Source organism: Oncorhynchus mykiss, chromosome 32 (genome assembly GCF_013265735.2).
Source record: "Oncorhynchus mykiss isolate Arlee chromosome 32, USDA_OmykA_1.1, whole genome shotgun sequence".
Taxonomy (NCBI): domain Eukaryota; kingdom Metazoa; phylum Chordata; class Actinopteri; order Salmoniformes; family Salmonidae; genus Oncorhynchus; species Oncorhynchus mykiss.
Genome location: NC_050572.1, coordinates 20,152,655 through 20,180,561, shown reverse-complemented (window position 1 = coordinate 20,180,561; position 27,907 = coordinate 20,152,655). Strand labels below are relative to the sequence as shown.

The window sequence follows — 27,907 nt, the reverse complement described above, 5'->3', positions numbered from 1 at the left end:
TCTGATCCACCTCCAATTTGACACACTGAACTCTATCAGAGAAGTAGTTGGTGAACCAGGAGAGGCAATCGTTTGAGAAACCAAGGCTATCGAGTGTGCCGATGAGGACGTGGTGATTGACAGAGTCGAAAGCCTTGGCCAGGTCAATGAATAAGGCTGCAGAGTATTGTTTCTTATCGATGGTGGTTAAGATATAATTTAGGACCTTGAGCGTGGCTGAGGTGCACCCATGACCAGCTCTGAAACCAGATTGCATAGCGGAGAAGATATGGTGGGACTCGAAATGGCCGGTAATCTGTTTGTTGACTTGGCTTTTGAAGACCTTAGAAAGGCAGAGTAGGATAGATATAGGTCTGTAGCAGTTTGGGTCAAGAGTGTACCCCCCCTTTGAAGAGGGGAATGACCGCAGCTGCTTTCCAATCTTTGGGAATCTCAGACAATACAAAAGAGAGGTTGAACAGGCTAGTAATAGAGGTTGCAACAATTTCGGCAGATAAATTAAGACAGAGAGGGTCCAGATTGTCTAGCCTGGGTGATTTGTAGGGGTCCAGATTTTGCAGCTCTTTCAGAACATCAGCTATCTGGATATGGGTGAAGGAGAAATGGTGGGGGCTTGGGCGGGTTGCTGTGGAGGGTGCCGGGCAGTTGACCAGGGTAGGGGTAGCCAGGTGGAAAGCAAGGCCAGCCGTAGAGAAATGCTTATTGAAATTCTCAATAACAGTGTTTCCTAGCCTCAGAGCAGTGGGTAGCTGGGATGAGGTGCTCTTATTCTCCAAGGACTTTACAGTGTCCCAGAACTTTTGAGTTTGTACTGCAGGATGCAAATTTCTGTTTAAAAAAGCTAGCCTTAGCTTTCCTAACTGCCTGTGAATATTGGTTCCTAAATTCCCTGAAAAGTTGCATATCACGGGGGCTATTCGATGCTAATGCAGAACGCCACAGGATGTTTTTGTGCTGGTCAAGGGCAGACAGGTCTGGAGTGAACCAAGGGCTATATCTATTCCTGGTTCTACATTTTTTTAATGGGGCATATATACACTTCAACTGTGAGAAACGGACACAAATCCAGAAAATCACATTGTATGATTTTAAAGTAATTAATTTGCATTTTATTGCATGACATAAGTATTTGAAAAATCAGAAAATCAGAACGTAATATTTGGTACAGAAACCTTTGTTTGCAATTACCGAGATCATACGTTTCCTGTAGTTCTTGACCAGGTTTGCACACACTACAGCAGGGATTTTGGCCCACTCCTCCATACAGACCTTCTCCAGATCCTTCAGGTTTCGGGGCTGTCTCTGGGCAATACAGACTTTCAGCTCCCTCCAAAGATTTTCTATTGGGTTCAGGTCTGGAGACTGGCTAGGCCACTCCAGGACCTTGAGATGATTCTTACGGAGCCACTCCTTAGTTGCCCTGGCTGTGTGTTTCGGGTCGTTGTCATGCTGGAAGACCCAGCCACGACCCATCTTCAATGCTCTTACTGAGGGAAGGAGGTTGTTGGCCAAGATCTCGCGATACATGGCCCCATCCATCCTTCCCTTAATACGGTGCAGTCGTCCTGTCCCCTTTGCAGTAAAGCTTCCCCAAAGAATGATGTTTCCACCTACATGCTTCATGGTTGGAATGGTGTTCTTGGGGTTGTACTCATCCTTCTTCCTCCTCCAAACAAGCTCTATTTTTGTCTCATCAGACCACATGACCTTCTCCCATTCCTCCTCTGGATCATCCAGATGGTCATTGGCAAACTTCAGACGGGCCTGGAGATACGCTGGCTTGAGCAGGGGGACCTTGCGTGCGCTGCAGGATTTTAATCCATGACGGCGTAGTGTGTTACTAATGGTTTTCTTTGAGACTGTGGTCCCAGCTCTCTTCAGGTCATTGTCCAGGTCCTGCCGTGTAGTTCTGGGCTGATCCCTCACCTTCCTCATGATCATTGATGCCCCACGAGGTGTGATCTTGCATGGAGCCCCAGACCGAGGGTGATTGACCGTCCTCTTGAACGTCTTCCATTTTCTAATTGCGCCAACAGTTGTTGCCTTCTCACCAAGCTGCTTGCCTATTGTCCTGTAGCCCATCCCAGCCTTGTACAGGTCTAGAATTTTAGCTCTCTGGTCTTGGCCATTGTGGAGAGGTTGGAGTCTGTTTGATTGAGTGTGTGGACAGCTGTCTTTTATATAGGTAATGAGTTCAAACAGGTGCAGTTAATACAGATAATGAGTGGAGAACAGGAGGGCTTCTTAAAGAAAAACTAACAGGTCTGTGAGAGATGGAATTCTTACTGGTTGGTAGGTGATCAAATACTTATGTCATGCAATAAAATGCAAATTAATTACTTAAAAATCTTTACAATGTGATTTTCTGGATTTTTGTTTTAGATTCCTTCTGTCACAGTTGAAGTGTACCTATGATAAATATTACAGACCTCTACATGCTTTGTAAGTAGGAAAACCTGCAAAATCAGCAGTGCATCAAATAGTTGTTCTCCCCACTGTATATAGTACCAGTCAAACGTTTGGAAACACCTCATTCAAGGGTTTTTCTTTATTTTGACTATTTTCTACATTGTCTAATAATAGTGAAGACATCAAAGCTATGAAATATATGGAATCATGTAGTAACCAAAAAAAGTGTTAAACAAATCAAAATATATTATATATTTGAGATTCTTTAAAGTAGCCCCGTTTTGCCTTGATGACAGCTTTGCACACTCTCGGCATTCTGAAGCTAACCAGAAGCTAGCCAGAAGCTAGCCAGAAGCTAGCCAGAAGCTAGCCAGTTTACTGGCTAACGTTAGTATTCAGCTAGCCACAGTTTGTGGTCATCAGCTATCCTTTAGCTCAAAAAGCTATCGGCAGTTTTGTACAACGCTACTCAGACCAGAACATACCGGAACTATTTTTCTCTCCATATCCCCGGATTTCAACCGCAAGCTCTGGACATTTACACCTGGATCTCGCAGCTAGCTAGCTGCTATCCGTGTGACTATTGGCTTACGTCGATCCCCTGGCGCAAACATCAATTATCCCAGAGCTAGCCAGCTGAAGAGTTCCATCAGCCACTCTTGGGTTACAATCACCTATCCGAACCCGTTTTACTGCCGATGCGGAGCCCCACCGGGCCTTCACGACTGGACTACCGATGTTATCTGCCCGAGGGAATTATCCAACTGGCCCCTCCGTCGCGACGTTACCTTGAACGCCCATCTGCGGCCCGCAGACTTAGAATCCTCCAGACGAGCTTCAATGCGATTACGCTAGCTGTCTATCTGAATAGGCTGCTATCTGAATAGGTCTATCGGACAATTTTTTCTTGGGTCACTATAACCATATCTATTTTGCCAATTGGATTGATCCCCTCTACCACACGGAACCCCATGAATCTACAGGCGGAAACGCATGAGGTGGCTAAAAACAGACCTCCATTCTATGCTAGCTTGCTACCGTTACCCCAACAAACTTCACTACTCACTGGACCCTTATGATCACTCAACTAAGCATGCCTCTCCTTAATGTCAATATGCCTTGTCAATTGCTGTTCTGGTTAGTGTTTATTGGCTTATTTCACTGTAGAGCCTCTAGCCCTGCTCATTATATCTTATCCAACCTTTCAGTTCCACCACCCACACATGCGATGACATCACTTGGATTCAATTATTTTGCTAGAGACAATATCTCTCTCATCATCACTCAATACCTAGGTTTACCTCCACTGTATTGACACCCTACCATACCTTTGTCTGTACATTATACCTTGAAGCTATTTTATCACCCCCAGAAACCTCCTTTTACTCTCTGTTCCGGACATTCTAGACGACCAATTCTCATAGCGTTTAGCCGTACCCTTATCCTACTCCCCCTCTGTTCCTCTGGGGATGTAGAGGTGAATCCAGGCCCTGCAGTGCCTAGCTCCACTCCTATTCCCCAAGCGCTCTCTTTTGATGACTTCTGTAACTGTAATAGCCTTGGTTTCATGCATGTTAAAATTAGAATCCTCCCCCCTAAGTTTGTTTTATTCACTGCTTTAGCACACTCTGCCAACCCGGATATTCTAGCCGTGTCTGAATCCTGGTTTAGGAAGACCACCAAAAATTCTGCTGCGGTCATCCTCCTCTTCAAAGGGGGAGACACTCTAGACCCAAACTGCTACAGACCTATATCTATCCTACCCTGCATCTCTAAGGTCTTCGAAAGCCAAGTTAACAAAGAGATTACTGACCATATTGAATCACATCGTACCTTCTCCGCTATGCAATCTAGTTTCCGAGCTGGTCATGGGTGCACCTCAGCCACGCTCAAGGTCCTTAACGATATCATAACCACCATCGATAAGAGACATTACTGTGCAGCTGTATTCATCGACCTGGCCAAGGCTTTTGACTCTGTCAATCACCACATTCTTATTGGCAGACTCAACAGCCTTGGTTTCTCAAATGATTGCCTCGCCTGGTTCACCAACTACTTATTTGATAGAGTTCAGTGTGTCAAATCGGAGGGCCTGTTGTCCGGACCTCTGGCAGTCTCTATGGGGGTGCCACAGGGTTCAATTCTCGGGCCGACTCTCTTCTCTGTATACATCATTGAGGTCGCTCTTGCTGCTGGTGATTCTCTAATCCACCTCTAGTCCACCGCAGACAACACCATTTTGTATACTTCTGGCCCTGTTAACAAACCTCCAGACGAGCTTCAATGCCATACAACTCTCCTTCCGTGGCCTCCAACTGCTCTAAAACGCAAATAAAACTAAATGCATGCTATTCAACTGATCATTGCCCGCACCTGCCCGCCCATCCAGCATCACTACTCTGGACGACTCTGACTTAGAATATGTGGATAACCACAAATACCTAGGTGTCTGGCTAGACTGTAAACTCTCCTTCCAGACTCACATTAAGCATCTCCAATGCAACATTAAATCTAGAATCGGCTTCCTATTTCGCAACAAAGCTTCCTTCACTCATGCTGCCAAACATACCCTTGTAAAATTGACCATCCTACCGATCCTTGACTTTGGCGATGTCGTCTATAAAATATCCTCCAACACTCTACTCAGCAAACTGGATGTAGTCTATCACAGTGCCATCCGTTTTGTCACCAAAGCCCCATATATTACCCACCACTGCGACCTGTATGCTCTCGTTGGCTGGCCCTCGCTTCATACTCGTCGCCAAACCCACTGGCTACAGGTTATCTACAAGTCTCTGCTCGTTAAAGCCCCGCCCTATCTCAGCTCGCTGGTCACCATAGCAGCACCCACTCGTAGCACACGCTCCAGCAGGTATATCTCACTGGTCACCCCAAAGCCAAATCCTCCTTTGGTCGCCTTTCCTTCCAGTTCTCTGCTGCCACTGACTGGACCGAATTTGCAAAAATCACTGAAGCTGGAGATTCCCATCTCCCTCACTGGCTTTTAGAACCAGCTGTCAGAGCAGCTCACAGATCACTGCACCTGTTCATAGCCCATCTGTATACAGCCAATCTATCTACCTCATTCCCATACTGTGTTTATTTATTTTGCTCCTTTTGCACCACAGTATCTCTACTTACACATTCATCTTTTGCACATCTACCATTCCAGTGTTTAATTGCCGTATTGTAATTACTTCGCCACCATGGCCTATTTATTGCCTTAACTCCCTTATTTGACCTTATTTGCACTCACTGTATATAGACTTTGTTTTCTTTTTTCTACTGTATTATTGACTGTATGTTTTGTTCATTCCATGTGTAACTCTGTGTTGTTGTATGTATCGAACTGCTATGCTTTATCTTGGCCAGGTCGCAGTTGCAAATGATAACTTGTTCTCAACTAGCTTACCTGGTTAAATAAAGGTGAAAAAAAGTATATATATATATATAAGAAGAAGACAGACAGGCAAGGTGATCATACAGAACATGGCTACTGCGTAATATTCTCTGAGATAGATGTGATGTCTGTCTTTGTTTCTGGAACACCATAATAGAGCTGTTTTCCCTCACTAACACAGGCATAATGAGTGCTGCATAAGGGGAACATACCATGCTGTAACATAAGATAAAATGTGTCCATGTGAGGATATCCACTGTTTTAGTTTGTTATTGTAAGGTCATATTGCATGCCATGGGTAGCTGTATTGGTTTTTCATTTCAAGTCAATCATCTTTTTCATAGGAATCCAGTTTGCTAGGTACTCTATAAAGTACTTCAATGGTCTACAGACTCCTGACAGGCCATACGGTAGCATGCTGAGAGTGTTTCAGAAATTGGTGGAATCGCTTGTTGCCCAAACTGTTAGGTTTCTTTTTTGTATAGGAAAACAAACATTTCTTGGTCGATGTTCTCAGACGTTGATTGATTACTTCCATTGCCCCATGAAGCAGAGTAAAAGTGCATTGAAACAAATACAATATTCTGCTTTTGTGCTGTTACTAACAATAATAGAAGCTCATCCTGCCGGTGAGCTGTCTATTCTGAGGATGTTAATGACATCACAAGATGCTGATGACAAAGGTCACTTTAATTTCTGTGCACTATCTGGAGCCAGAGGTGTCAAGATTAGTCACAATTACCCTAATTATATCCCTTTTTAATGGTGGCTACCATGGTAACATTTGTGTATTCTATGTCAGAGCCTACTATGGACATTGTTTTCCTCTTTTATTAGCGTTTCTACAGATGCAACTGATTCAGGAAACATCCTTACATAATGGCTGTGAATGACACATTTGTCAGGAATAAACGTACTTGCTGTATGTCTGACAATCTTTTGATTTATCCACTTGAGAGGTTCTCATTCTATTTCTCATCTACAGCATGGGTCAAACACGAAGGAATACAACTAAGCTGAACTACACTTCTGGGAGACAATTGAATTTGTTACTCAGCCACGTCACCTTGGGATTAATTGATCGAGGGTTCTTCAGCAGAACTTTAAAAAATGTGTCATAATAAATGGAAAAGTCTGTCAAGCATCAGCAGAGCACCTGCAGGCAACCTTTTATTCCAGCAACTTTATGTGTTTATAATACAGTAAATAGTGGAGGGATTTCAGTTGTATTGGAAATCTCTTCAGTCTCCACTTATTTTCTCTAAAATGAATTGTCAGATTTCTCACACCTCCCTGGTTTTGTGTGTAATAGGGTAGTTTGGCTGTATTTCTGATTTTGTATATTTTCTTGATTTAAAACAAGCCTCTTTTTAAAGCAGATGCTCCAGATTCGTGTAACAGTAAATTAATTAGGTATTGTGTTTTGGAATGTCCGGTATGTGTTTATTACTCATACTCAAAGGTTTATTTCGCCTATTAATACATTCTGTCATTCTATTGTTGGCTCCAGAACACAGTAGGGGACCAGATTTCTGATTTTGCACATTTGAATGACGGTCAAACCAAGAGTCATTGCGAAAGGAGGGTGTATGCAATTGAACCTGATCTGAAGTCAGCATCACCTTTAGGAAGACCAAGCCCCCCTGTGGCAGTCTTTATATTGAATCAATACAATAATTTCACTGTATAGTTGACCTCCTTGTATAGTTGGTTTTATTGTGTTAGATATCTATATAGAAGAAGAAGAAAAAAAACTGGTAGCTTTGGTCAAACCGGCCTAACATTCCAATGGTTAGTAGGAAAGATTGGCATGAGACCATCATCTGGCAGGGGTTTGAATTTTTCAACACTGTCAAAATCTCTGAACAACTTTATCGTTGCCCAAATAGCTTTAATCAATCCCCTAAATCTTGGTAGCTTCCCTAAATCTGATTATGTTATAAGATTGCCAGGGTGGTCAGCCAAACGCCTTTAAGTATTTGTTTACAGTGCAAGGATACATCATTGAAATGTATATTGTGGGGTCTGAGAATAGTGATGAATTATGCTTCTGGGTGAAAGCATTGTGAGGTCATTAGCTGCCTTTAGAAAGTCAATTTATTATCCTCTGTGCCAAGTTGCCTTCCTGTTTCTCAAGTCTGATAGCCAATGGAATGGAGGTGCTGGGTCGAACCCAAACTCAGTGTTCATTTCAAGAGGGACCAGCAGCAACAGGAATGTCTGGATAGAGCAAGGGGAGAGCACAACTTTTATTAGCATTGGAGAGGATAGTCCTCACACAGGGTACCATTTACGTAGGGATTGTCCTATTTGTAAGGATGTATTATAATAAGAAATTCTTCACTTATGAATGAGTCATGTGTTTCAATACATTGATACAGCATTATACACTTTGCCTCAGGTACCAAACAGCCACACCTCACAGACTAGGGATGTAAAACAATTTTTTTAAATGTAATCAAGTTAATCGCAGGATCTGCAGTGATTAATCGCAAATTCTGAATTTGCTCAAATTAAGCTGTGATTTAAGATTTTTAATTAAAAAAATATATTTTACAGGTATATTGACGTCTGGATTTCGTCTAAAGTAACGGTTATAAAAAGTTGGTAAATTGAGAATGCACAATTTCTTTAACCTCGATGTCAACTTGTTTTTACATTGTTGTTTTTTAGCAGTATATATTATGTATTTGGGATCTTTTCTGTGTATTTTGAACACTTTCAGACAATACGATTAATAACAATAAAAAAAATGTGTGCACAAAAATGTCAAAAAGTTCACTTGAGTTGACTGATTAACTATGACGACCCTATATGTACAGTAATGTAATCATTCAAATTCAAGTCTTGCTTAACTGCAACAATTTTGTATTGTTGCTGAAGGGTTTAGATATGTACTATATTGGAAACACTGAAATGGTACTCTGTTATTCCTGTCTATTTGTAAAGAAAAGCTAGGCCCTGGTTGAGTAATGTTTTCCCCTTTTTCTCTCAGATCCATTAATGTTGTTCTGAGACTGGAAGAATTGTATTATGGCTTGCAAATGAGGCCTCTGGCAGCCATTTACTGCAGGGGAGGATATCATTTGGATAAATAAAATCTCAGCCTCAGAAAAACGCATCCCCCTATTTGTTTTGACCACAGTGTTTTAGATTTTAGAGCATTACAGCAAATGACTGTTGTGTTTGGTTGCGGTTCTTGCGCAAAAGGTATGACCCACTACACACGGAGCCCAGACTGCATTTTGGACAGCTCCATGTCGACCCTGCATGCAGCGATGAAACAGATGAAATATAGTTCCCAGAATCCAATGGGGTGGAGAGGCCTTGACTCGCTGTATCAAAGTGCGAGGAGGCAGTCAGTGCATCAGGAGAGGAGTCGGAGAGAGGGAGGGGAACGAGGGAGGAAGGGAGTGGTGCAGAGGAGGAAGGTGGAGGGCTCTGCCACAGAAGGAGTGCCCATGGAGAACACTGATTACTTACTTTCAAAACATCAGTTTGATGGAGAGACGCGCGCCGCTTCCCAGCGGCCTCCCATTCGTCTCTGAGGCCTGGGTGGTGATTGATGAGGCATCTGCCAGAGTCGTACACTGCCTGCCTGGAGCCCAGAGCTGATGCAGAGGCCAGCCCTGCTTCTCTGTTTCTCCCCTCCCCGTGTGTGTGTGTCTTTTTCTGTGTGTGTGTGTGTGTGTGTTTATGTGTTCAGAGGGGATGACATCATCCCCTGTGAGAGGCTAAGAGAGACATAAGTCTTTAGCACATTAATTTAATCCAGTGTCTTGACTTTTGTATGTGTATGTGTTTCAAGATTCAAATGTAATTAGTCGTAGGTACGGGACACACATGGTATACACTGTCCAACGAAATGCTTACTTCCAGGTTTCTTCTCGACAATGCAACAACAATAAGAAGTAATGAAATATCAGAATACTAACATAGTGTGTGTGTGTGCGTGTGTGCGTGCCTGAGTGATGCCCTTTCAGCCAGCACTGCAGGGATGTTAAAGTTAATATTAGAATTGCATTCAGAATGCTTGAGTACTTTGATGACAAATTGGCAACATTGTTGCTACGTAGCCCCCTTAAAAGTCTCACCACTGTTGCCTCTTCTTGTCACTATCAATTCAAACTGTGTTATTTCTGAGACCTTGAACGGCTTTCAGAACCCAGAAAGACAGGAAATTCATTGTAAATGCCTCAGTGAATAGTCCCACACTGTTGCTGTGGGGGCAGTGGCCCTCTCTTTCTCTCTTCTCTCCTCTCCTTTCCTCTCTCTTTCTGCTCTCCCTTCCTCTCTCTCACACTCTCTGTTCTCCCCCTTTCCTTTCTTTCTTTCTTTCTTTCTTTCTTTCTCTCTCTCTCTCTCTCTCTCTCTCTCTCTCTCTCTCTCTCTCTCTCTCTCTCTCTCTCTCTCCTATTCACCTCTCTCTCTCTCTTCTCTTCACCTCTCTCTCTCTCTCTCTCTCTCTCTCTCTCTCTCTGTCTCTCTCTGTCTCTCTCTCTCTCTCTCTCTCTTTTTCTCTCTCTCTCTCTTGGTCTCTCTCTTCTCTTCACATCTCTCTCTCTCTCTCTCTCTCTCTCCCTCTCTCTCTTCTCTTCACCTCTCTCTCTCTTTCTCTCTCACTCTCTCTCCCTCTCTCTCTCTCTCTCTTCTCTTCACTTCTCTCTCTCTCTCTCTCTCTCTATTATCTTCACCTATCTCGCTCTCTCTCTCTCTCTCTCTCTCTCTTCTCTTCACCTCTCTCTCTCTCTCTCTCTCTTCTCTTCACCTCTCTCACTCTCTCTATCTTCTCTTCACCTCTCTCACTCTCTCTATCTTCTCTCATGCAGCCAATGTTTATGTCATTTATATTTCCGCAAATGAAGGGGAGACTGAGAAAATGCCACAGCTTTGAGACTGGCATGTGTAATCAATTACCTCCTGAGTCCCATTCGGGACGTCACAGTCTCTGCACCATGGGCCCCAGCCCATACTACAGTACAATCAACACACTACCTTCTTTATCACAGAAAGTTAAAGAAAAGAGGACTGACTGACGGTGTAGTTGGTGGTGGAGAGGAATTACGGAAAAACCACATGAATTTCAGATGTTATCACGTGAATTGTTCCAAAAACATGTTTTCATGATATTATACAAAGTTAATGTGATAACGTGACAACATGTAAAGCAACGTGTTAAGTGTTCCAAAAACACACATTCACATGATTTCACATGTGAAATTTCAAGTAAAATCATGTAATGTTCCACATGTGAAATAATTAGGTTTTTCTGTAAGGGTAAGCCTCAGACATGGTGTGGTCTGTTCACATCTCCTCATCTCCATGACACACTCTAGGCTTTTGAATAATCATGACAATTATTCTGACAGGGACAAGAATGAAAAGACCCCTGAATACCACAGAGTAGAGTAGTGTAGTGTACTGGGATTTATGTGTTCACAGCTGTAGCACTTAATTGAATGACATGAAGTGGCCGTTTTGGGCTAGTTCACCAACCACTGGTATCAATCAAAATGAACACATTATTAAGTGCCCAACCATGATTCACTCATAGGGTACCACTTCCAGCATGATCTTTATGTACCAAGTAGACATACTACTGGTGTTAAAGGGATAGTTCACCCAAATTACAACATGGCAATGTTAACAAAACCAAAGCATAGAATGCATTCTGTCTTTGTCCATAAAGTAATATGTAATTTTGAAGTTTAGGTGAACTATCCCTTTAAACCTATATGCAGTAAACCATACTTATCCCTTCTCCATTCACTGACAACATGGTTGTTTACCACTCCCTGTGTTTACAGACACCTTGGCGTGAGATATGTTGATTAAATTACACTTATCCATATAAAACTTTCCTTTGCCTTTTACAGTGATTTAGGAGAAGGTAGGGATAGGGGGAAGGGGGAGGGTGGAGGGGCGGTGATGAGGGTGTGTGTGTGTGTGTGTGTGTGTGTGTGTGTGTGTGTGTGTGTGTGTGTGTGTGTGTGTGTGTGTGTGTGTGTGTGTGTGTGTGTGTGTGACAGCACTGTCGATCTGCTAGAATTACAGTACCAGTCAAAAGTTTGGGCACACCTACTCATTCAAGGGATTCAAGGGTTTTTCTTTATATTTACTATTTTCTACATTGTAGAATAATAGTGAAGACATCGGAACTATGAAATAACACATATGCAATCATGTAGTAACCAAAAAAGAGTTCAACAAAATGAGGCAGTCAACAGGAATGCTTTTCCAACAGTCTTGAAGGAGTTCCTACATGTACTGAGCACTTACTGGCTGCTTTTCCTTCACTCTTGTGTCCAACTCATCCCAAACCATCTCAACTGGGTTGAGGTCAGCTGATTGTGGAGGCCAGGTCATCTGATGCAGCATTCCATCACTCTCCTTCTTGGTCAAATAGCCCTTATACAGCCTGGAGGTGTGTGTTGTGTCATTGTCCTGTTGAAAAACAAATGATAATCCCACTAAGAGCAAACCAGATGGGATGGTGTAAGCTGCAGAACGCTTTGGTAGACATGCTGGTTAAATGTGCCTTGAATTCTAAATAAATCACTGACAGTGTCACCAGCAAAGCACTCCCACACCGTCACACCTCCTCCTCCTTGATGCTTCACGTTGGGAACCACACATGCAGAGATCATCCGTTCACCTACTCTGATTCTCACAAAGGCACGGCAGTTGGAAACAAAAATCTCAAATTTGGACTCATCAGACCAAATGACAGAATTCCACTGGTCGTGTTTCTTGGCCCAAGCAAGTCTCTTCTTATTGGTGTCTTTTAGTAGTGTTTTCTTTGCAGCAGTTCAACCATGACAGTTGATGTTTAGATGTGTCTGTTACTTGAACTCTGTGAAGCATTTACTTGGGCTGCATACTGAGGGTACAGTTAAATGCCGATGTATCCTCTGCAACAGAGGTAACTCTGGGTCTTCCTTTCCCATGGCAGTCCTCATGAGAGCCAGTTTCATCATAGTGCTTGATGGTTTTTGCAACTGCACTTAAAGAAACTTTCAATGTTCTTAAAATGTTCCACATTGACTGACCTTCATGTCTTAAAGTAATGATGGACTGTTGTTTCTCTTTGCTTACTTGAACTGTTCTTGCCATAATATGGACTTGGTCTTTTCCCATAGGGTTATCTTCTGTATACAAACCCTGCTTTGTTACAAATCAACTGATTGGCTCAAATGCGAAGGAAAGAAATTCCACAAATTAATATTGAAATGCATTCGAGGGGACTACCTCATGAAGCTGGTTGAGAGAATGCCAAGAGTATGAAACCTGTCATCGAGGCATAGGATAGCCAATTTTGAAGAATCTCAAATATTTGTAACTTTTTTGGTTACTACATGATTCCAAATGTGTTATTTCATAGTGTTTTTGACTAATTTAATTAAAATGTATATTATTGGATGGGAAACACGGCGCTGGTACCCTAACTGTCACACTGGCATGAATGATTCGGGAGACAGGCGCAGGAAGGCGTAATACGTTTTTTTTTATTATACCCCAAATTACGGTGTGCTGTGTAAGGGCACGGGGATGAAGACCAAACAAACAAGTACATAAAATACAGGGTTGAAACCCAACCGGCCCGGGGGTGGCGGCGTCGGCCGGGCCATTTGTGACTGCTGAAGTTGCGTTGTCGGATGAACCCGAGGTAGCAGCGTGGGACGGGCCATTTGTGACTGCTGAAGTTGCGTTGTCGGATGGACCCGAGGTGGCGACGTCGGACGGGCCATTTGTGACTGCTGAAGTTGCGTTGTCGGATGGACCCGAGGTGGCGACGTCGGACGGGCCATTTGTGACTGCTGAAGTTGGGTTGTCGGATGGACCCGAGGTGGCGGCGTGGGACGGGCCATTTGTGACTGCTGAAGTTGCGTTGTCGGATGGACCCGAGGTGGCGACGTCGGACGGGCCATTTGTGACTGCTGAAGTTGCGTTGTCGGATGGACCCGAGGTGGCGGCGTCGGACGGGCCATTTGTGACTGCTGAAGTTGCGTTGTCGGATGGACCCGAGGTGGCGGCGTCGGACGGGCCATTTGTGACTGCTGAAGTTGCGTTGTCGGATGGACCCGAGGTGGCGACGTGGGACGGGCCATTTGTGACTGCTGAAGTTGCGTTGTCGGATGGACCCGAGGTGGCGACGTGGGACGGGCCATTTGTGACTGCTGAAGTTGCGTTGTCGGATGGACCCGAGGTGGCGGCGTGGGACGGGCCATTTGTGACTGCTGAAGTTGCGTTGTCGGATGGACCCGAGGTGGCGGCGTCGGACGGGCCATTTGTGACTGCTGAAGTTGCGTTGTCGGATGGACCCGAGGTGGCGACGTCGGACGGGCCATTTGTGACTGCTGAAGTTGCGTTGTCGGATGGACCCGAGGTGGCGGCGTCGGACGGGCCATTTGTGACTGCTGAAGTTGCGTTGTCGGATGGACCCGAGGTGGCGGCGTCGGACGGGCCATTTGTGACTGCTGAAGTTGCGTTGTCGGATGGACCCGAGGTGGCGACGTCGGACGGGCCATTTGTGACTGCTGAAGTTGCGTTGTCGGATGGACCCGAGGTGGCGGCGTCGGACGGGCCATTTGTGACTGCTGAAGTTGCGTTGTCGGATGGACCCGAGGTGGCGGCGTCGGACGGGCCATTTGTGACTGCTGAAGTTGCGTTGTCGGATGGACCCGAGGTGGCGACGTGGGACGGGCCATTTGTGACTGCTGAAGTTGCGTTGTCGGATGGACCCGAGGTGGCGACGTGGGACGGGCCATTTGTGACTGCTGAAGTTGCGTTGTCGGATGGACCCGAGGTGGCGGCGTGGGACGGGCCATTTGTGACTGCTGAAGTTGCGTTGTCGGATGGACCCGAGGTGGCGGCGTCGGACGGGCCATTTGTGACTGCTGAAGTTGCGTTGTCGGATGGACCCGAGGTGGCGACGTCGGACGGGCCATTTGTGACTGCTGAAGTTGCGTTGTCGGATGGACCCGAGGTGGCGGAGTGGGACGGGCCATTTGTGACTGCTGAAGTTGCGTTGTCGGATGGACCCGAGGTGGCGACGTGGGACGGGCCATTTGTGACTGCTGAAGTTGCGTTGTCGGATGGACCCGAGGTGGCGACGTGGGACGGGCCATTTGTGACTGCTGAAGTTGCGTTGTCGGATGGACCCGAGGTGGCGGCGTCGGACAACTCAGTTGCAGCTGACGAAATTACAGCGGGGCGCCGGACAGACCAGTCACAGTGTCATCGGTCAGACCATTCCCCCTGTTTCCTTCAATGGTCGATTATTCTGTCATGTTGGTAACAATGATTCGGGAGACAGACGTCAGAATGCATAATAGGGTTTTTTATTACGCCCCAAATTACAGTGTGCCGTGCAAGGGCATGGGGACGAAGACCAAACAAACAAGTACATAAAACATAGGGTTGAAACCCAAACAAAAGAGCGAGGAGTACCTTGAATAAATGCACTCGAGCACAATGATTAACACACGGGACGAGGCCCGTGATCATATGCGCAATCCACCAGGCATACGAAAGCCCAAAACACACAGCCTGTGCTGTGTCACACGCACAATTTGACATAGTAACAATTAATTGACAGCACCATGGTGAACAAAGGGCACATATATACAAAATCTAATCAGTGGGAATAGGGGCCAGGTGTGCGCAAAGAAAGTTCCAGGGGGATCCATGACACTAACCCTCCACGCGGCCAGTGATCTTCTCTCACATAAACTGGGGTTGCCTCTTGCTCTGCTAATGTACTAATGTACTAATTTACTGCTAATGTACTGTAGGTGCTAGATCAAGTAGACGACAGTTCCTCCACAGATGACTTCTATCACAAACGCTTCTACATTTTTAAGGCTTGCCATCCATAAATGTTTTATTATGAAATGGTTTTACTCAGGCAGAGCACCACACCTGCTGCACACTGCTATCGTTTTGGGACTTCTGTGTCGTTCTATACATTGGACCTGTTCCTAACATTTTCCCACCTGCATACTGTACATGTTCTGTATAACCCAAATTAGGATGTGGTCTATACCAGGGTTGGGATCAATTCTGTTTAAATTCCAGTCTATTCATAAAGTAAACCAAATTGCAATTCCAATTTCAAATGTTCCTCATTGAAAAGCTTCAATGCCATACAACTCTCCTTCCGTGGCCTCCAACTGCTCTTAAATACAAGTAAAACTAAATGCATGCTCTTCAACCGATCACTACCTGCACCTACCCGCCTGTCCAACATCACTACTCTGGACGGCTCTGACTTAGAATACGTGGACAACTACAAATACTTAGGTGTCTGGTTAGACTGTAAACTCTCCTTCCAGACCCATATCAAACATCTCCAATCCAAAGTTAAATCTAGAATTGGCTTCCTATTTCGCAACAAAGCATCCTTCACTCATGCTGCCAAACATACCCTTGTAAAACTGACCATCCTACCAATCCTCGACTTTGGCGATGTAATTTACAAAATAGCCTCCAATACCCTACTCAACAAACTGGATGCAGTCTATCACAGTGCAATCCGTTTTGTCACCAAAGCCCCATACACTACCCACCATTGCGACCTGTACGCTCTCGTTGGCTGGCCCTCGCTTCATACTCGTCGCCAAACCCACTGGCTCCATGTCATCTACAAGACCCTGCTAGGTAAAGTCCCCCCTTATCTCAGCTCGCTGGTCACCATAGCATCTCCCACCTGTAGCACACGCTCCAGCAGGTATATCTCTCTAGTCACCCCCAAAACCAATTCTTTCTTTGGCCGCCTCTCTTTCCAGTTCTCTGCTGCCAATGACTGGAACGAACTACAAAAATCTCTGAAACTGGAAACACTTATCTCCCTCACTAGCTTTAAGCACCAACTGTCAGAGCAGCTCACAGATTACTGCACCTGTACATAGCCCACATATAATTTAGCCCTATCAACTACCTCTTTCCCAACTGTATTTAATTTATTTATTTATTTTGCTCCTTTGCACCCCATTATTTTTATTTCTACTTTGCACATTCTTCCATTGCAAAACTACCATTCCAGTGTTTTACTTGCTATATTGTATTTACCTTGCCACCAAGGCCTTTTTTTGCCTTTACCTCCCTTCTCACCTCATTTGCTCACATTGTATATAGACTTGTTTATACTTTATTATTGACTGTATGTTTGTTTTACTCCATGTGTAACTCTGTGTTGTTGTATCTGTCGAACTGCTTTGCTTTATCTTGGCCAGGTCGCAATTGTAAATGAGAACTTGTTCTCAACTTGCCTACCTGGTTAAATAAAGGTAAAATAAAAATAAATAAATAAATAAAAAAGCGTTGAAGAGAATTAGCATTGGAGGGGGGTTTGAGGTTAAACCCGACAGCGCTCTGAGCCAGAGGGGTCTGATGTCTCTGCCTCTGTTCCAGTGTGGGTAATGCAGAAGAATTTAGATTGATAATGGTAATGATATGGCACAGCTCCAGCTTGTGGCGGCCAGTCAGCCTTGATTCATGTGACCGTGTCCTTTAATGACACATCCCGTCAGTCATCAATAAAGGCCGGAGGATGTGGGGGGTGTGAGGTATAGGGGGGCGAGAGAGGTCTGTGTATGACCTCTGTGCTCTGTTCCTCCTCCTCCGTGCTGCACAGTCACGTGGACAAATCACCTGCACACTTCAGAGGCAGGCTACTTGTCTTCCGGACGTGTTGTGGGCGAGGACCAGATACACTTTGTACTCTTTATGTATATTAAGGTATACGAGTGTGACATTTTTAATGGGTGGATATACACTGCCTTCAGAAACTATTCACACCCCTTGACTTTTCCCCCCAAAAAAATGTTGTACAGCCTGAATTTAAAAAGGATTATATTAAATTGATATTTTTCTTCAACTTTCATATTACAAAGTATTTTGTGTAGATCGCAATCTAGAGTCGATTGACACAAATATGTAAGTTTAAACTAGAGATATCTGTTTTTTTTGTCTCAATCCACCGCATCCTCCGATGTCGCACTTCCATATCTACGGTGAAAGGTGGCGGAGCTAGAGCCTCCCCCCTCAACGGCTTAGACTTTTATTGAGGACCAAATCCATTTCAATCACACTTCCATATCTACGGTGAAAGGTAGCAGAGCTAGAGCCCCCCCCCCCTCAACGGCTTAGTCTTTTATTAAGGACCAAATCCATTTCAATCACACTTTGTAACACAACAACATGTGGTAAAAGTCGAGGGGCGTGAATGCTTTCTGAAGGCACTGTAGCTATCCCTCTGGGACTTTATGCATATTGTCTTTATACACTTAGTTTATGATTTGTATACTCTCCATAAGTTTATACATCTGACCAGGGTACAGTACCTATCAGTGTGTGACTAATAGAGTGTAGTTGAGGGTTCTCTTTGTAGTGTTCTCACCAGGGGGACAGGACTAGCAGTGTCACCCTGCTACTGCTGCTACCATCCGACTCTGACGCAGAACACTCAGCCCTTTTCCTTTCAACATTACCCTATGAACATTATTTTGAGTTGTATGTCCTCATGTCATTGAGTTATGAATAGTAAGCAGCATTAATGTACATTTACTTGACTTTGGATTTTGAAATTTGTCAATGTTTATGTAGGTCTGCTGACTTACAGTCTGCAAGTTGCAAGTTTTCGTAAATGTTTTTACTTATGTAGCTACAATGTCTGAACACTGTTAAAAAGAAAAAAAAAGCGTTCTCTTTTTTGATTGACCGACACATTTAAAGACACTAGTGTTGTAACTTGCTGACTTTGAGTGTGCAGTAAAAAGCCTAATGATTATCTCCTCTTTTTTCCTCAGGTTATCTGGGATGAATGTCCCTTCTCCTATTGTCAGCAACAAGAACTGGCTGAGGCTACATTTTGTAACCGACAGTAACCATCGATATCGGGGCTTTAGCGCCCATTATCAAGGTAAGCCTCTGTTTCAATCACCGCAAAGACGCTTAGGAAGGAGTTTCCCGACGACCTAAAAACAGAACAAACTTGTAAGAGGAGAGGAGGTCCATTTAAATAAGAGTGTAATCCCTGTAAAGCCCTGAGAGACTCAAGAAATAGCGCTCTGAAAGTGAGAAGAATCCTACACCTCTTCACTCTGTCGTCCTCAATGACTTTTCTTCTTTTTGTCATAGTGTTGTGATCTTAGATTTGCTGTTTGCTTTTCTTTTAATGTTATTTTTTTTTTGTTTCAGTCTAAGTCTTTCTATCATCCTGGCTTCTAACTGTTTATAATTACAACTAGAAGAGACAGACATTTATTTTCTAATGTCAACCGTAAATTCACCAAGAAATTTTTCGGGCAATCAGCGCTTTCGTTTTTTCACTTTTAATTAGAGATGCTTCTCTGTAGCAATGCCAATCATGCACAGCACAGCAGTCAATTAAAACATGATTTTGTTGTATTTCAAACTAATCAATAGATCAACAACAAAATCACTTTTTCTCCTCTTTTTTAAATAGCTGTCTCTTTTATTTTATCATATTCCAAAGCTTCTAATTAAAACAAACCTAAGCTACTGTTTAACAGATCACCCAGAATCATATACCCACTTCTGCATTGCTGTGTGTTATGTTTGTGGAGTTATTCTGACATGCGTTTACCATAAACCAAATCTTTCAAAATGTCCTCCACGCAAATTAAATGTTGTAATATTGGGGGACATGGTTGAAATATGAAATATGTTTGCCTGCTCTTACAGTTTGGGATATTACTTTGGATAAAAAAGTATCACCCCTTCCGAACCACCTTATAGGGTACGATGATGTGCTGCATTTCCCAGAGAGGTGTTAGATACAGCCGCAGGTTATATCTCCAGCAGGGTTAGGCTCAATTCAAATTGAAATCAATCAATTCAGGAAGTGATTTAAATTTAAAATCCAGAAATGTAAAAACTTTTGACATCAATAGCTTCTACTTTTCTGTTTATTGAGAAATCATTGGAAATATATGCCCTTTTTTCAATAATTTAATTGGAATTTCAGTTTACTTCCTGAATTGACTGCCTTCCATTTGGATTGAGCCATACCCTGCTCTCCAGGGACATTGGGGGTGAAAGGTTAACGAATGTACTCTTCTCCTCTGATCTGAGGTCAGTGTTAGTGAGGACAATGACAGATCACCTCCTTGTCTCACCACAACTAATGCTTACTGGTCACTCCTTTTTAGCTCATCAGCTGCTTTAAAGCTACATTCTGCGATTCTAAAATTGAATTAAACCTTACATTTTGGGTTATGATAGAGTATGAGTATGAGTGTGCTTAAGACATGAAACACTTCTACTGTAAGTCATATCCTTTAATAGACAGTAGAGAAGCACGGTTTAAGACCAATAGAAAGAGATGGACATCTGCAGTCAGAGAAGAGCTCAGAGCATCTGAATAGGTTTATTTCTGTCCTTGACACCTCTCCAGAGGACAATGTTATAGGTCAAGCGCTTTTCACATCCTCTGAAAGGGCAGTGTCTGTATGTACAGAGCCCAAAGAAAGAAGAGGGGATGAATAAATGATTTGCTCATAATTTACTAATCTTTGTAAATAGTTAGGGAACCATTTTGCTAATACCCTACTAATGAGCTTTTAATTGGACATTGCTATATAAAGTGTCACACCCCAATGACTTTTATTAAACACAACTTGTATTTATTATCGATATTCTCAAAAAAAAAGGACTGTAGAATGTCATTTATTTTGTGGCTTAGTGCCAAGAACAGCAGTGGATTTAAATGGTCTTTAAAATGGACAAACTTCCCATCAAACCGACTCCCTTCAACTAAAATACACAATATTTGAGAAGTTCAGCACATTTATGGCACTTGATGGAGGTGAAAAGCCAGGCAAGATTGGTTTGTGCCCTTCACAAGAAGATAGAGATTTTATCTTAATGTCTGCTGTTGATGCTGCCGAGGGATGAATTGCCCCTTGAGAACGGCCCTGTGTGCGACTTCTTATTGAGGCTTTACAGGTATACACCACCTGGTGAGCCACAAGCAGCCCAGCTTCAAAGCAGCAGCTGCAAAGTGCCTTAGGACACCAAAACCACCCCAAAATCCAATTTACCCACCTGCTCTGTCTGACAGAAATGCCATCAGAAAAAGCACGTTCCCATCTCTGATTGAACCACAGTTATTGACATTAGCCAGCTGTTGCTCTCGCTCTCAACTCAACTCATCTCTCATAGGAAGTCAGTCAGTGGCTGTCGAATTGAAGCTGTTATTGGCTATGCTGCTGCGGCTCTTCTCAAGACAGCCACTGATAAGTAATGAAATTGAAGCTGCCACGTCTCAACGTAATCAAAGTTTGACAGGGAATTTGAACCCAGGCAATGTACTTAACTATTGTATTTGTATGCGGGCAGCCTAGCTGCTGTTCAGCACTATTATTGAAAAGGAATTAACATACAGAATTAACTACCTGATGTGGATGCAGATATCTACTGTAGTTGCTATGTATGTTATACACATAGGGGGCCCCTTATAATGCAATTTTACCCATGATCTGGCACAGCAGGGTTAGAAGCCAATGGTCCTTTTCAGACAACTTGAGGATTTTGAGGAACTAACAGTCAACAATTAGTCCCAAAAATTATCCTCCAGGGTTCTTTCTATCTTATCTTCCCTAGAATTAAAATCTTCCAAATGCCCCTCTTATATCATACTGAATCGCACAGCCCTCTGTCATAATTAATTTGGCAAGTATTCACTTTTTTCCTGTCAGATGTGATCCTTCAACCATGGGCCTATATCATAATGGCATTACTATTAGCATGTTTGCTTCTACAGCATCAGGCTTCTTAATAAGTACCCAGTATTCCAGACATCGATTTTGTTTTCTTTGAACCTTGTACATTGTCTTTGTAAATTCTGCCAAGTGAGATTTTAAATAATCTTCTTCTTCTTTCTGCATTTGACCTTAAAGTCAGTTGCAAACATGCTGTAGATGTTGTCTTGAGAGAAGAGACAGTCACATGAACAAGCAAATCATTGAATCAATTTTTGAAAAAAGTTGTTTCCAAACACTTTGTAGGGGAAATGATATGCAGGGTCCCAAGTATATATACTGTTAAAAGCTAAATTCATATTGAACTGCACTGCCACAAAGCAGCAAAAAAGTGTATCAGCATCCCTTAACCATTACAGTGTCAAATGTTCAGTAATTTGGAGTGGAAAGCCCTTCCCAAAAACTCCACATTAATATTTCAAGCTGTACTTTATACATAAACCGCTTGGGACAGACATGTATATGTAACTCCAGCTATATAATTTATTGTAGTTATCTTTCCTTTCTGTGACGACTAAGCAGTGAGCAAGACCGGCGTGTCAGGTGCCTCGATTTAATTATAAAAACAAATTACACCATAAAATCAGTCATTTAGTATGCAATCACTTTAGCTCTACATTGGTATGGTTCCCAATTAAGCAGCCAAAGGCAGTTTAATGAAGCAATAAGGCCAGAGGGGGTGTGGTGTATTGCCAATATACCAGGGCTAAGGGCTGTTCTTAAACATGACGCAACACTGAGTTTTGGGCCACTTAATACCTGATTGATAGGATACGATGGAATTTGAAACAGACTTGAGACACTTTTATAAAGACTTGCCAAGACTTTAAAGACACAATTTCAAGTTCTGAAAGGTCCAATGCAGCTGTTTTTATCCCGATGTCAAATCATTTCTGGGTAACAATTAGGTACCTTACAGTGATTGTTTTAGCAAAGAGCAATTTCTCAAGCAAGAATTTGTCTAGGACTGTCTGTTAGTGGGGAAAACCAAAAACGATTTGTTATTGGCAGAAAGGTTTGGAACTCTCATTGGTCTATTAAAAAATGTACCTTCTTATGATGTCACCAGGCAGGCCAAAACTCCATCCCACCAAAACAGGCAGGCATTTCAGGTAGTCTTTCCAAATAGCTCTTACACTAAAAGGGCATTATCATAATTTTCACAATTTTACAGTATTATTCCAACCTCAGAGTGTGGAAATACCGTACCAGTCAAAAGTTTGGAGACACCGACTCATTCAAGGGTTTTTCTTTATTTTTACTATTAGAATATAGAATAATAGTGAAGACATCAACAGTATAAAATAACACATATGGAATCATGTAGTAACCAAAAAAGTGTGTCACGCCTACTCCCGCTCTTCCCCTCTGGCGTTTGAGGGTGCCAGGCTGCCCTGCATTACGCACTCCTGCCACCATCATTTACGTACACCTGCCTTCCCTCGTCACGCTCTTCAGCGATATTGGACTCACTTGGACTCACTCAATCACCTGTTTATTACCTCCCCTATATTTGTCAGTTCCCTGCTCTGTTCCCCACTGCTGCATTGTTTGTCATATGTCCATGTTACCCGGTGTTGACGCTGTTCCTGTCTTGTTCTATATCTGTTCCCTACTAAATGTCTGACTCCCCATACCTGCTTCTCCTGTCCGGTGTCGGTCATTACAGAATGCTGCAGCCATCACACGAAGCATTGGGCAGTACTGGCGATCCTGTTGGTGGTGACGTCGGTCCTGGGTCGCCGCCGATGGACCCGGGTGTGCCTAGCCAGCTTGTCGGGCTTCCACGCCCTAGCTGCCTCGAGAGATTTCCTTGCCCCGGTTGGCTCGGAAGGTGCCCATCCCACCTCAGGCCTCAGCCGGACCGTCAGGTCTTGTTCGCCCAGCCGGCCCATGAGCTTTCTTGTTTTGTTGGTGACGTTGGGCTTGGATTCCACCACCGATGGAACTGGGGGTGCCTAAGCCAGCTCGTCGAGCTTCCACGTCCTAGCTGGCTCGAGAGGTTTCCTTGCCTCGGTTGGCTCGGCATGTTCCCAACCCACGTCACGCTCCACCGGATCATCGGGCTTTCACGCCATAGCGGGATCGACAGGCGTTCATTGCATAGCCGGCTCGCCAGGCTCCCGCGCCCCTGCCGGTTCGTGGGGAGTTTACCCCCAACCGGCTTGCCCAGTGCCCATGTCTCAGCCAGCTCTCCCAGGTGAGATGCCGGGTGGCGCCCCTAGAGGGGGGGTTACTGTCACGTCTCCTCCTGCTCTTCCCCCCTGGCGCTTGAGGGCGCCAAGCTGCCCTGCATTACACACTCCTGCCACCATCATTACGCACATCTGTCTTCCCTCGTCACGCTCTTCATAGATATTGGACTCACTTGGACTCACTCAATCACCTGTTTATTACCTCCCCTATATTTGTCAGTTCCCTGCTCTGTACCCCACTGCTGCATTGTTTGTCATATGTCCATGTTACCCGGTGTTGACGCTGTTCCTGTCTTGTTCTATATCTGTTCCCTACTAAATGTCTGACTCCCCATACCTGCTTCTCCTGTCCAGCGTTGGTCGTTACAAAGTGTTAAACCAATCAAAATACATTTTATATTTGAGATTCTTCAAAGTAGCCATCCTTTGCCTTGATGACAGCTTTTGTATACTCGTGGCATTTTCTCAACCAGCTTCCCCTGGAATGTTTTTCCAACAGGCTTAAAGGACTTCCCACATATGCTGAGCACTTGTTGGCTGATTTTCCTACAATCTGCTGTCCAACTCATCCCAAACCATCTCAATTGGGTTGAGGTCAGCTGATTGTGGAGGCCAGGTCATCTGATGCAGCACTCCATCACTATCCTTCTTGGTTAAATAGCCCTTACACAGCCTGGAGGTGTGTTGGGTCATTGTCCTGTTGAAAAAAAATGATAGTCCCACTAAGCGCAAACCAGATGGGATAGCATATTGCTGCAGAATGCTGTGGTAGACATGCTGGTTAAGTGTGCCTTGAATTCAGCATAAATCCCAGACAGTGTCACCAGCAAAGCACCCCACACCATAACACTACCTCCTCCATGCTTCATGGTGGGAACCACACATGTGGAGCTCATCCGTTCACCTATGCGTCTCACAAAGACATGGCGGCTGGAACCAAAAATCTAAAATTCTACCATTTAGGCCTGACTTACGCGTTCTCCTCTGAACAGTTGATGTTGAGATGTGTCTGTTACTTGAACTCTGTGAAGTATTTATTTGGGCTGCAATCTGAGGTGCGTTTAACTCTAAATAACTGATCCTTTGCAGCAGAGATAACTTTGTGGCGGTCCTCATGAGAGCCAGTTTCATCATAGTGCTTGATGGTTTTTGCGACTGCACCTGAAGAAACTTTCAAAGTTCTTGAAATGTTCCGTGTTGATTGACCTTCATGTCTCAAAGTAATGATGGACTCTTGTTTCTCTTTGCTTATTTGAGCTGTTCTTGCCATAAAATTGACTTTTACCAAACAGGGCTATTTTCTGTATACCATATGTGTTATTTCATAGTTTTGATGTCTTCACTATTATTCTACAATGTAGAAAATAGCAAAAATAAAGTAAAACCCTGGAATGAGTAGGTGTCCAAACTTGTGACTTGTACTGTATATATAAAACTCAGAAAATATAATTTTTTTGACTGTACTGGGCATCATGTTTACAATGATTCCAATTACTTTGGAAAACATTCCAAACATCAACGTTTTTATAAACGAGGGCAGTTGCCAGCACCTCTTTCAAAATTGTCATTGTCACAGAAGCTGATGTCACACTGTGTGCTCACCATTTATAATGCTGCTCTTTGCATTAACTTTAATCATAAATACACCCAGGAGAGAAATGTATTTCAATGGTGCCATTAGGTTTAGTATGGCTCTCATCTGAACTCATATCACTCATAAAATGTGTCTTTGAGAACAAGGTCATCCTAAGGTGTGTGAGGTTGGCCCATGCGGTAAGATTTTAACAGTGAGGAGGCAAGACAATGAGAGCAGATTTTTATGCCCATGGTGAAGCTTTTATTTGGAAGTGAGGAATAATCCTGGCGACTGAACAAATATTTACAACCAAAATAACAAACAGGCTGATGAACAAAAAGATAGTCCTAATAAACTTATCTGGATTAACTCATAGTTTAGAGTACTCAAAAGAAAACCCCAGGCTTCAACTATGCCTGAAAATCCAGCAGCATGCCAACCCATTACCCGTCTCTGTCTCATATAAAATAAAAAGACATGAGTTTAAATAGCACTTCCCATGATGCATCTGACCAATGAGAGACAGCCATATCATGACATCAATTAACTTTCAAAGGCACACATTACAATATACACATGTTCGGTTAATGGAAATATATGTATTATCATACACACACAATTCAATAAAGGTGCTTACCCCACATAGATACAATTAATAGATGGGTTTCTCAAATCATTAACCGTTTGCAGGGTTTGGTTAACCATATAAGATATACTGTATTTTTAGATCAAGTGACTGAGGACACAGGACAATCGTCACATCTTGGAATGGACATTGGCTGATGTACTGAACTGCAATAGAGCTGTTGTCTCAAACCGCATTTAACCTTTTTTTTTTATTATTTTTTACCTTTATTTAACCAGGCAAGTCAGTTAAGAACAAATTCTTATTTTCAATGACGGCCTGGGAACAGTGGGTTAACTGCCTGTTCAGGGGCAGAACGACAGATTTGTACCTTGTCAGCTTGGGGGTTTGAACTCGCAACCTTCCGGTTACTAGTCCAACGCTCTAACCACTAGGCTACCCTGCCGCCCCTTTATTTAACTAGGCAATTCAGTTAAGAAACAATTCTTATTGTACAATGATGGCCTACACCGGCCAAACCCGGACAACACTGGTGTAACACTCTGGGCATAGTGGGTGCGAAGTCAGGCGCAGGAAGCAGAGATTTCAGGGTAGTGCTATTTATTGCACCCACGGCGAAAATAAGCCACCCCACGAAACACAGGGCGCACACTAAACAAATGCCCCAAACACGGGGAGTCAAACAGTCCAGAGAAAAACCCACGAACGAAACACGTCAACATCGAACATGCTCAGAGCAACACAAAACAATCCCGCACAAAGAGCAGGCGGGCCTACTGGCTAACATAGCCTGACTAATCAGCCTACACACAAAACAATCCTGTACAAAGAGCAGGCGGGCCTGCTGGCTAACATAGCCCGACTAATCAGCCTACACACAAAACAATCCTGTACAAAGAGCAGGCGGGCCTACTGGCTAACATAGCCCGACTAATTAGCCTACACACAAAACAATCCTGTACAAAGAGCAGGCGGGCCTACTGGCTAACATAGCCTGACTAATCAGCCTACACACAAAACAATCCTGTACAAAGAGCAGGCGTGCCTACTGGCTAACATAGCCTGACTAATCAGCCTACACACAAAACAATCCCGTACAAAGAGCAGGCGGGCCTACTGGCTAACATAGCCTGACTAATCAGCCTACACACAAAACAATCCCGTACAAAGAGCAGGCGGGCCTACTGGCTAACATAGCCTGACTAATCAGCCTACACACAAAACAATCCCGCACAAAGAGCAGGCGGGCCTACTGGCTAACATAGCCTGACTAATCAGCCTACACACAAAACAATCCTGTACAAAGAGCAGGCGGGCCTGCTGGCTAACATAGCCTGACTAATCAGCCTACACACAAAACAATCCTGTACAAAGAGCAGGCGGGCCTGCTGGCTAACATAGCCCGACTAATCAGCCTACACACAAAACAATCCTGTACAAAGAGCAGACGGGCCTGCTGGCTAACATAGCCCGACTAATCAGCCTACACACAAAACAATCCTGTACAAAGAGCAGGCGGGCCTACTGGCTAACATAGCCCGACTAATCAGCCTACACACAAAACAATCCTGTACAAAGAGCAGACGGGCCTGCTGGCTAACATAGCCCGACTAATCAGCCTACACACAAAACAATCCTGTACAAAGAGCAGGCGGGCCTGCTGGCTAACATAGCCCGACTAATCAGCCTACACACAAAACAATCCTGTACAAAGAGCAGGCGGGCCTGCTGGCTAACATAGCCTGACTAATCAGCCTACACACAAAACAATCCTGTACAAAGAGCAGACGGGCCTGCTGGCTAACATAGCCCGACTAATCAGCCTACACACAAAACAATCCTGTACAAAGAGCAGGCGGGCCTGCTGGCTAACATAGCCCGACTAATCAGCCTACACACAAAACAATCCTGTACAAAGAGCAGGCGGGCCTGCTGGCTAACATAGCCCGACTAATC

At 43.9% G+C, this 27,907-nt stretch overlaps 1 protein-coding gene across 2 annotated transcripts in view; it reads left to right on the top strand.

Moving 5' to 3' along the window:
* Window positions 1-27,907, top strand: part of LOC110489401 (CUB and sushi domain-containing protein 3) — a 650,169-nt gene that overhangs the window by 283,467 nt on the left and 338,795 nt on the right. For both annotated transcript variants that reach the window (XM_036971421.1, XM_036971422.1), the window contains exon 6: window positions 18,619-18,731. In XM_036971421.1, coding sequence (XP_036827316.1) covers window positions 18,619-18,731 — 113 coding nt within the window. The remainder of the gene's footprint in view (window positions 1-18,618; window positions 18,732-27,907) is intronic.